The following is a 10,975-nucleotide window of genomic DNA, read 5'->3' on the forward strand; positions in this document are numbered from 1 at the left end:
CAGTACTTTTACTGTAATACTGCATACTACATCACTATAATACTGCAGTACTTTTACTGTAATACTACATACTACATCACTATAATACAGCAGTACTTTTACTGTAATACTGCATACTACGTCACTCATAATACTGCAGTACTTTTACTGTAATACTGCATACTACATCACTCATAATACTGCAGTACTTTTACTGTAATACTGCATACTACATCACTATAATACTGCAGTACTTTTACTGTAATACTACATACTACATCACTATAATACTGCAGTACTTTTACTGTAATATTGCATACTACATCACTATAATACTGCAGTACTTTTACTGTAATACTGCATACTACATCACTATAATACTGCAGTACTTTTACTGTAATACTACATACTACATCACTATAATACTGCAGTACTTTACTGTAATACTGCATACTACATCACTATAATACTGCAGTACTTTTACTGTAATATTGCATACTACATCACTATAATACTGCAGTACTTTTACTGTAATACTGCATACTACATCACTATAATACTGCAGTACTTTTACTGTAATACTACATACTACATCACTATAATACTGCAGTACTTTACTGTAATATTGCATACTACATCACTATAATACTGCAGTACTTTTACTGTAATACTGCATACTACATCACTCATAATTGAGGTGTCTATTCTGCCTTGGTCCTTGGTTCTTGGTTCTGTGACATTTTATGACATCCTGGGACGTTTACTTAGGTTAAAGATTAAGGTTAGCCATAAATGAAGGGTCAGAGGCTGTGTTTCTTGACTGACCATTTGTTTAGACGGTGGAGCTTTTAGAGACAGATATATATATATACACTATATTTAGCTTAGGAATGCGGACAGGGAGAGAGATCCAGATTGGGACAAAGACTCTCTCAAGATTGGATGTTTGACACTGTTCTCTTTTGTAATAAAACCTTTAAAATACCCAAGTGAGACGAGTCAGCGGTGGTTTCCTTCTTCATCAACACATCAAGAATCTACCTATTAAATTACACTTCATAATACTGCAGTACTTTTACTGTAAGAGGATTTTTATGTATCCAGAGTTTCTGGACAAGATGAATTTCAGTTTAATCTTTTGTATTTCAAACACAAACAACATGATTAAAACATGAAATCTGAGGCAGTGACGAATTGAAATGTGTTCAAACTGTTTAAATGTTGAGCAGCTTTTATCTGAGACTTTACTGTGAATGAGGAAGCACAGTTTGAATCCACAGTGCGGCTCCTCGTCCTGATAACCGTCTCTGTTCTTTAAACACAACAAGCTCCACTCTGGTGTCAGATTGCATTGTTCCCTCCCTCAGATCTACAGTCTGAAGCTGGGTGTAACCAACATGTGACTCAGCACAGGAAGTGAAGCTCAGACAGTCATTGCCTCTCAGAGCTGAAATGGCGCAGAGAGATCAGCTGGAACGAGAAACAATCAGCTGTGTGATCTGTCTGGATCTACTGAAGGATCCGGTGACTATTCCCTGTGGACACAACTACTGTATGAGATGTATTAAAGGATTTTGGGATGGAGAGGATCAGAGGAAGATCTACAGCTGCCCTCAGTGCAGAGAGACCTTCACACCGAGGCCTGTCCTGAAGAAAAACACCATGTTAGCAGCTTTAGTGGAGCAGCTGAAGAAGACTGGACTCCAAGCTGCTCCTGCTGATCACTGCTATGCTGGACCTGAAGATGTGGCCTGTGATGTCTGCACTGGGAGGAAGCTGAAAGCCTTCAAGTCCTGTCTGACGTGTTCAGCATCTTACTGTAAGAATCACCTCCAGCCTCACTTTGAATCAACCAAATTAAAGAAACACAAGCTGGTGGAGCCCTCCAAGAAGCTCCAGGAGAACATCTGCTCTCTTCATAATGAGAGTATGTGTTATCTTTGCTCTGTGGAGGATCATAAAGGCCACGACACAGTCTCAGCTGCAGCAGAAAGGACTGAGAGGCAGAGAGAGCTCGAGGTGAGTCGACTAAACATCCAGCAGAGAATCCAGGACAGAGAGAAAGATGTGAAGCTGCTTCAACAGGAGGTGGAGGCCGTCAGTCGCTCTGCTGATAAAGCAGTGGAGGACAGTGAGAAGATCTTCACTCAGCTGATCCATCTCCTCCAGAAAAGAAGCTCTGATGTGAAGCAGCAGATCAGATCCCAGCAGGAAACTGAAGTGAGTGGAGTCAAAGAGCTTCAGGAGAAGCTGCAGCAGGAGATCACTGAGCTGAAGAGGAAAGACGCTGAACTGAAGCAGCTCTCACACACAGAGGATCACAACCAGTTTCTACACAACTACCCCTCAGTGTCACAACTCAGTGAACCTACAGACTCATCCAGCATCAATATCCGTCCTCTCAGACACTTTGAGGATGTGACAGCAGCTGTGTCACAGCTCAGAGATAAACTACAGGACATCCTGAGGGACGAACAGACAAACACCTCACTGGCAGTGACTGAAGTGGACGTTTTACTGCCAGAATCACGAGCAGAGCCCAAAACCAGAGCTCAGTTCTTAAGATATGCACGTGAAATCAGTCTGGATCCAAACACAGCAAACGCACAGCTGTTATTATCTGACGAGGACAGAAAAGTAAAATGGATGAAACAACCACAGTCTTATTCTAGTTACACTGGCAGATTTATTGATCGTCTTCAGGTCCTGAGTAGAGATAATCTGACTGGACGTTGTTACTGGGAGGTGATGTGGGGCAGATGGGGAACACTTCATGTAGCAGTCACATACAATAATATCAGGAAAGCAGGAGATAAATGTGGATTTGGACATAATGACAAGTCTTGGTCTTTAGTTTGTAGCTCTAACAGTTATGAATTCTGGTTCAACAGCATTAAAACTCCCGTCTCAGGTCCTGTTTCCTTCAGAGTCGGAGTGTACCTGGATCACAGAGCAGGTATTCTGTCCTTCTACAGCGTCTCTGAAACCATGACTCTCCTCCACAGAGTCCAGACCACATTCACTCAGCCTCTCTATGCTGGACTCTGTGTTGGATCCACAGCTGAGTTGTGGGAAGTGAAATAGACAGAAGTCATTTCAGACTTCATGTATCAGATGTTGTAATTCTTCATGTTTTTATCTCCATGTTTTGGAGCTGCTCAGAAATCGTCTGGCATGATAATATGGATATTTTACTTTTATTACTTTATCTATGTATCGTTTATATTTTCAGTTTCTTATTACTGTACTTTTACTGTAATACTGCATACTAAATGTTTTTGTCTCCATGTTTCTGAGCTGCTCAGATATCATCCGACGTGATTCAACACTTATTACTTTATGTATGTATCGTTTCTTATTACTGTACTTTTACTATAATACTGCATACTACATCACTATAATACTGCAGTACTTTTACTATAATACTGCATACTACATCACTATAATACTGCAGTACTTTTACTGTAATACTGCATACTACATCACTCATAATACTGCAGTACTTTTACTGTAACACTGCATACTACATCACTATAATACTGCAGTACTTTTACTATAATACTGCAGTACTTTTACTACAATACTGCATACTACATCACTATAATACTGCAGTACTTTTACTATAATACTGCATACTACATCACTCATAATACTGCAGTACTTTTACTATAATACTGCATACTACATCACTCATAATACTGCAGTACTTTTACTGTAATACTACATACTACATCACTCATAATACTGCAGTACTTTTACTGTAATACTTAGTTATATAATAACTAAATCAGGTAAAACACTCCGAGACAAAACTCAACTCAGTTTTTCTTTAATAAAACAAAATGTTTTATTGAATTTTGCACATTTATATATTTTCATTTTTTAACAATCACAGTTTCACTCATGGTTCAATTTCCTGTTAAAGTGCAGACGTTGTTACAGTCACATTATACTCTGATAATTCTTCACTTTTAACAACTTTTAATTATTCATCCTGCAAACTCTCTGTTGATGATTCACTGAGTGTCACTGATTCTGCAACAACAAAGTAGAGATTGTGTGTAAATCAATAATAACAGCTGCGGTAGATTAACCAGCGAAGAAGAAGATGAGCAGAGAAAGAGATGATTAGAGTTTATAGTGACAGGCAGAGGCTGAAGTATAATAGTACTCTGCTGTAGTATTACTGTAGTATTCAGCAGGTTTCGGTCCATCAGGAGGTTTCTTTGCCTTCGCTGCCCAACAGTTCGTCATCGCTGCCATTATCAACCATCACCTGGGGGTCAAAGGTCAATAAAATAATCAACTTCTTCATTATTCTGATATAAAGTCACCAGACTCCCTTCGAAAATGTGTCATTTATACATTTAACTGATGAGAACAAACTTTCAACATGTCATTTTTTACTTTTAGTGTCATCTGGTTAATTCTGCATTAAAATAAAAATATTAAGTTTTTATACAAAACGTCATAAAAACAGTATTTAAATCAGGCTTAATGCAGATATTTGAGTTATTTCTTTATGATGATGTATTCACCATGATGGGAGCGTAGCGGTCGGAGCGTCTGACGGCTTTCCCGGAGAAGACGCAGACGCTGATGACGACGCAGAGCTGCAGGACGAGCAGGATGAGGAGGAAACTACGAAGCCCATACAAGATCACCTGAAACCCCGAGAGAAGAGTCAGCTGGGATCAACCTATCAATCAAACTTTATTGATTCATTCAGGTTAAATGTTACAAAAATAAATTACAAAGAAAAAACAAGAAAAATTTAGACAAATTCACACAAGAGAAAATAAGAATGACATAAATTTTAAAAAGTAAAATAAATAAAAATAAATAAATAAGAGAAAATAAGAACGATAAAATAATATATTTTTTAAGAAGTAAAATAAATAACAACAAAATTAATTAATAAATAAATCAAAGAAAATAAGAATAGTAATTCAAAAAAATAAAATAGTAAAATAAATGATAAAAATTAATATATAAATAATCAAAAATAAGAGCAAAAATAATAATGAAATAAAAATGAAAAAACATAAAGTAAAAAAATAAATAACCAAAATAAATAAAAGAAAAAATGAATAAATGATATAAAAATAAAAATGATACAAATGTTTAAAAAATAAAAATTAAATAAATAAATAAGAAAACATGAACTAAAAAAATGAATTTGAGAAAATAACAATGATAAAAATGGAAAAAAAGGAAAAAATAAAAATAAATGAGAAAAATAAATAGTTCATTTAAAATAAGGGAGAAAATAATAATAATAATAAAATATAATAATAATAATAAATAAATAAGAAAAACTTCATAAATGAATTAGAGAAAAACCTACTTAATAAAGTAAAACAAATAAATAAATAAATAAATAAGAGCGATCTACGACATAAAACATAATAAATATCGTGGCTTACGTTCAGACTCCACATGTTGTTGCTGCATCGTATCCACATCTCCTCTCCAAACCTCTCGTCCCTGCACAGCTGCCCCGAGGGGGAGGGGGCGGCCAGGATGAAGCACAGGAAGACCACGCTCGCCACGCTGAGCACTGCGCTCAGCGCGTTAGACAGAAGAGACGCCCACAGCTACACACACACACACACACACACACACACCTGTCAACAGCTGACCAGTCAGACCCCTCATGCTAGGAGACAAAGGCTCTGTTAGGAATCACATCCTTTCCTACTACTCTACTAACTCTGATGTCATTTGAAGTATGTAGTGTGTTTAACCCAGGTGGAGATTCTATCTGCATTCTATCAAAAGGCCACCAGGGGGCGACCGTCTCTATACAAGTCAATGGAGAATTCACCAACTTCTCACTTGATTTCTAACCTCAATAAACGTTTTCAAAATGTGTTTATGGTCTCAATCGCTAGTTTAAAGCCTTCTTCAATGCAGTATGATGTTCATTTGGGACATTTTGGCCTCCCTGATTTTATATGTGACGATAAAGCAGGGTATGCATTAGGGCGTGGCTACGTCCTGATTGATAGGTTGATTGACCAATGTCCTCCAGATCCAGCCCTCGTAACCATAGCAACCTCCCCGCTCCGCCCATGGCCCCGCCTCATGCCAATATAAGTAGAATCAGTATTTTTATTTTTCCCAGCATGCACCTGAAATGTTCAAGATGGCGCTGCCTAGATTAGAAACTATTGGCTTCCGAGCAGCAGTCCACAAACCAATGGGTGACGTCACGGATGTTACGTCCATTTCTTTTATACAGTCTGTGGTTAACTGCGTAGTGATTTAGAGTATGTGAGAAGTTCCCGGATGGTTTACTGACTACTCACACTCACATTACCCAAGATGCAATGCAACTTCTAAAAAAAAATACACAAAATCCAAACGTCAGAAATGATGAAATAAGTTTATAAACTCACCAGACGAACCGACGGAGTTCTGCTCGCTGCTACGGACAAAGATCCAGAAACCACGAACTGAAGAGACACACACACACATACACACATACACATACAGTTACAGGATGGTGTGTGTGTGTTTGTGTGTGTGTGTGTGTGTGTATATATTGTGTGTGTGTGTGTATATTGTGTGTGTGTATGTGTGTGTGTGTATATATTGTGTGTATGTGTGTGTGTGTGTGTGTATATTGTGTGTGTGTATACTGTGTGTGTGTATGTGTGTGTGTGTATATGTATACTGTGTGTGTGTGTGTATATTGTGTGTGTGTGTGTGTATATTGTGTGTGTGTGTGTGTGTGTGTGTATGTGTGTGTGTGTCTGTATATGTGTGTATGTGTGTGTTTATATTGTGTGTGTGTGTGTGTATATTGTGTGTGTGTGTGTGTGTACGTACAGCGATGGCGGCGCTGAACGGAGCGTGGATGATGAGGATCGGCGAATAAATGGAGGTTAAACTGAAGAGAACGCAGAGAAGCCCGATGAAGATCTGAACCATCTGAGAACACATGAGGAACATTACGGGAACATTAGAGGAACATTAGAGGAACATTAAAGGAACATCAGAGGAACATCAGAGGAACATTAAAGGAACATTAGAGGAACATTAAAGGAACATCAGAGGAACATTAAAGGAACATTAGAGGAACATTACAGGAACATTACAGGAACACATGAGGAACATTAGAGGAACATTAGAGAAACACATGAAGAACATTAAAGGAACATTAGAGGAACATTAGAGGAACACTAGAGGAACATTAGAGGAACATTAAAGGAACATTAAATGAACATTACAGGAACATTAGAGGAACATCAGAGGAACATTAGAGGAACATTAGAGGAACATTACATTAGAGGAACATTAGAGGAACACTAGAGGAACATTACAGGAACACTAGAGGAACAATAGAGGAACATTAAAGGAACATTAAATGAACATTACAGGAACATTAGAGGAACATCAGAGGAACATTAGAGGAACACTAGAGGAACATTAGAGGAACATTAGAGGAACATTAGAGGAACATTACAGGAACATTAGAGGAACAATAGAGGAACATTAAAGGAACATTAAATGAACATTACAGGAACATTAGAGGAACATCAGAGGAACATTAGAGGAACATTAGAGGAACACATGAGGAACATTAGAGGAACATTAGAGGAACATTAAAGGAACACATGAGGAACATTAAAGGAACATTAGAGGAACACATGAGGAACATTAAAGGAACACATGAGGAACATTAAAGGAACATTAGAGGAACACATGAGGAACATTACAGGAACACATGAAGAACATTAAAGGAACATTAGAGGAACATTAGAGGAACATTAGTATAAATGAGCGTCTCACCCCGAGGCCCTGAGGCTCCCCCTTCAGGAAGATGGCGGCCATGTCGTCGGTCTTGGTGGGGGGGGCAGAGGGGGGTGATGGGGGGGCAGTAAGGGTTGATGGGGGGGCAGCAGGGAGGGCAGCGGGGTTCTGTAGCTGGATGGACTTGTCATCCTGAGGAATGACCTGAGTCACGACAACGACTCCACCGATCTTAGAGATGGACGTAGACGCCATGATGGAGGTCAAAGGTCACCGAGAGCTCACTCTGAAAAACACATGGTTCATTCATAAATCATATATAATATATAGTTCCTCTCTTCCTTCCTTCCTTCCTTCTTTCCTTCCTTTCTCTCTTCCTTCCTTCCTTCCTTCTTTCCTTCCTTTCTCTCCTCCTTCCTTCCTTTCTCTCTCTTCCCCCTTCCTTCTTTCCTTCCTCCCTCCCTTCCTTCCTTCCTTCCTTCCTTCCTTCATCTCTTCCTTCCTTTCTTTCTCTCTTCCTTCTTTCTTCTCTTCCTTCCTTCCTCTCTCTCTTCCTCCCTTCTTTCTTTCTTTCCTCTCTTCCTTCCTTCTTTCCTCTCTCTCTTCCTCCCTCCCTTCTTTCCTCTCTTCCTCCCTTCCCTCTCTTCCTTCCTTCCTTCCTTCCTTCTTCTCTTCCTTCCTTCCTTCCTCTCTTCCTCCCTTCCTTCCATCCTTCCTGTCTTCCTTCCTTCCTTCCTACTTTAAATAACTGTGACTCACTGAACACTGGAAGCACATTAGAAGTTTATTAAGTGCTGTAATTAAATCCTGTTCATAATGAACCCCCCATTCAAACTCCATTGCGGTTTAATAATTAATACAAACTGCAACTTTTTTTAAACAAATAAACGTAATCTGTAATAAACTACAACTTCTTTTAGAATAAAAAGTAAATCATAAAATAACAAACCACCTTATCAGTGTCTTTATTTTCAGAGTAACAGGTTATTAAACTGTGTTAGTATGGTTAGTATTCAGTTTACATGGAGCCTCCAACAACCTGTATCTATAGCAACCATAACACAGCCCTGCAGCCGTACCACGCCCCCTCTAGGGGGCGCGCGCCCCACTTTGGGAACCACTTTTTAAAATGTCATAGTCAAGTTTACATGTTTTAAATAAAGTCATAATTAGTATAAGTCCACTTAAATACACTGTAGGTGATAGCATATTTAATATCTATCATTCTTTTGTGGTTACACCATTTGACATTTTCAGGAGCATTCAGTCTTACTTTTGGTATAAAATGGTTTAAATGTCATTTAAATGATATAAAACCAACAAAAATATTAAATGTACATTTTAACAAACCTGATGCTGCTTTTAAATCTAGTTTAACTGATTTATGGATTCATCATCTTACCAACATTTATTGATCTTTGCGTTTTGAAGACATGTGTTAATAATCAGTATAAACAGGATTCAGCACATTAAATAACTATGATAAACTTTGTCTCATTAAACACGAAGCTGCTGCTGTTACTGCTGTTTTAATTTAATCTTCAAACTGAAATCTGAAACATTTAATCATATAATTTTCTTTCTGTAATAAAACGGAGTCCGATGAGGAAATACGTCTGTGACGCAGCGTGAATATTATTGATCAGCTAATCGATAATAAATCAGATTAAAGGTGAACTTCAGCTCTCTGATCATGTTAATAAGCTTTAATGTGAATGTTTGGCGGAGTTTAGGAGACTTTACCTGATCTTTAGTCGCAGTTTACAGACAAACAACCGGAAGCTTTCAGACGTGAACTGTTGTAACGGTGCTGCCTTCAGGTGCTCATCTATAGCTCGGAAATGTGAAACTCCAAGAAACACCGGGTTCTTTACGGATGAAATAAAAACTAAACTGACTTCACCTCACAATGCATACACACATATAAAGCATATATTTAGTTTTTATTGTTTATATTTATATTGTGGCTTTAATTCAGAGAAACTTTTATTGGTACTATTTTTATTTAAACGTGATCAAACTGTTTTTTGTTTGTTTGTTTTTGTTTTGTTAATATGATTTTCCACTTCTACCTTTTACTGTTTTTAACTTTTTTCTCCTCATATTAAGTATTATATGTAGTTAAAATGTTTAAAATGAAGCAGTTTTCTCTCCTGTGCTTTCAGAGTATGACAATTTCCAGAAGGTCCCTGAAGGCATCACGGTATCACTTCCCAGAAATCAGCACGACGTCATTTTATTAACAGTAAATAAGAAATGTTTGTTTACTCTGCAAAACTTCACATAAGAGTCATATTAAAGGGAAAAATCTCCTGTTTTATGTCTATTTCATCCATTAACAGCAACTCCATCATTTTAATTATTCTTAATATTATTTTGAATCTTTATATAAAACATAAAATGCATCAAAATAGAATATAAAAAGCTACACATCACAAAATAAAAAAGACATTTAAACATGATTTAAAAGTGTTAAATAAAGCAGTTTAACCCTTTACATACTGTTCATATACTGACTCATAAACAGTCTGCACGAATTCACATTCATAAATACCTCATCAGTCATTAATAAAGAGTATATTCTATTTATTTATGGGGAAAAGAGACATTTAAACTCACTATTTTATAGAATATAAAGAATACAGCAACGTGTTTGAAAGCTGGTTTTTGAATTTTGTATTAAAAACAAGTCAAATTTGGACATTTTAATACATGAAAATATGAATCAGCTGCAAAATAGATTTAAAAAAGATGCCTTTTATCTCCATGTTTGTATATTCAGGATCATATTAGGAAAAATCCACATAGAGGAAGTGAGTAGTGGGTGTTTTTATAGATCTTAAATGTAAAACAAAAAGGTCAATTTAGGGTCAGACAGTGTGTCAGGGTTAAAGGAGGAGATGGTGAACACAGAGATGAAGGCAGATTATAGTAAATATAAATCATAAACAGAGACATTAAGATAAATATCATTAATGAGACTAAAGATGGATTAATACACACATCACCTCACTGCATCTATAGCAACCATAGCACAACCTGTATCTATAGCAACCATGGCACAACCTGCATCTATAGCAACCATAGAACAACCTGTATCTATAGCAACCATGGCACAACCTGTATCTATAGCAACAATAGCACAACCTGTATCTATAGCAACCATGGCACAACCTGTATCTATAGCAACCATAACACAACCTGTATCTATTGCAACCATAGCGCAACCTGTATCTAT

At 37.3% G+C, this 10,975-nt stretch overlaps 2 protein-coding genes across 2 annotated transcripts; one reads left to right on the plus strand and one right to left on the minus strand.

Moving 5' to 3' along the window:
- The first annotated feature begins 1,431 nt into the window (after window positions 1–1,431).
- Window positions 1,432–3,157, plus strand: LOC128366968 (tripartite motif-containing protein 16-like). The gene is made up of 2 exons (XM_053327729.1): window positions 1,432–3,027; window positions 3,134–3,157. The coding sequence occupies exons 1-2, from the start codon at window positions 1,432–1,434 to the stop codon at window positions 3,155–3,157; spliced, it is 1,620 nt and encodes a 539-aa protein (XP_053183704.1).
- Window positions 3,158–3,801: 644 nt separating this feature from the next.
- si:dkey-7j14.6 (uncharacterized protein LOC556585 homolog) lies at window positions 3,802–9,558 on the minus strand. Its single transcript, XM_053326920.1, has 7 exons — window positions 9,481–9,558; window positions 7,777–8,023; window positions 6,814–6,915; window positions 6,381–6,437; window positions 5,406–5,576; window positions 4,518–4,643; window positions 3,802–4,255 (listed from the first exon to the last, which is right to left on the minus strand). The coding sequence occupies exons 2-7, from the start codon at window positions 7,990–7,992 to the stop codon at window positions 4,193–4,195; spliced, it is 735 nt and encodes a 244-aa protein (XP_053182895.1). The 5' UTR covers window positions 7,993–8,023; window positions 9,481–9,558; the 3' UTR covers window positions 3,802–4,192.
- Window positions 9,559–10,975: the final 1,417 nt, after the last annotated feature.

This window comes from Scomber japonicus, chromosome 10 (genome assembly GCF_027409825.1).
Source record: "Scomber japonicus isolate fScoJap1 chromosome 10, fScoJap1.pri, whole genome shotgun sequence".
In the NCBI taxonomy this organism is placed as follows: domain Eukaryota; kingdom Metazoa; phylum Chordata; class Actinopteri; order Scombriformes; family Scombridae; genus Scomber; species Scomber japonicus.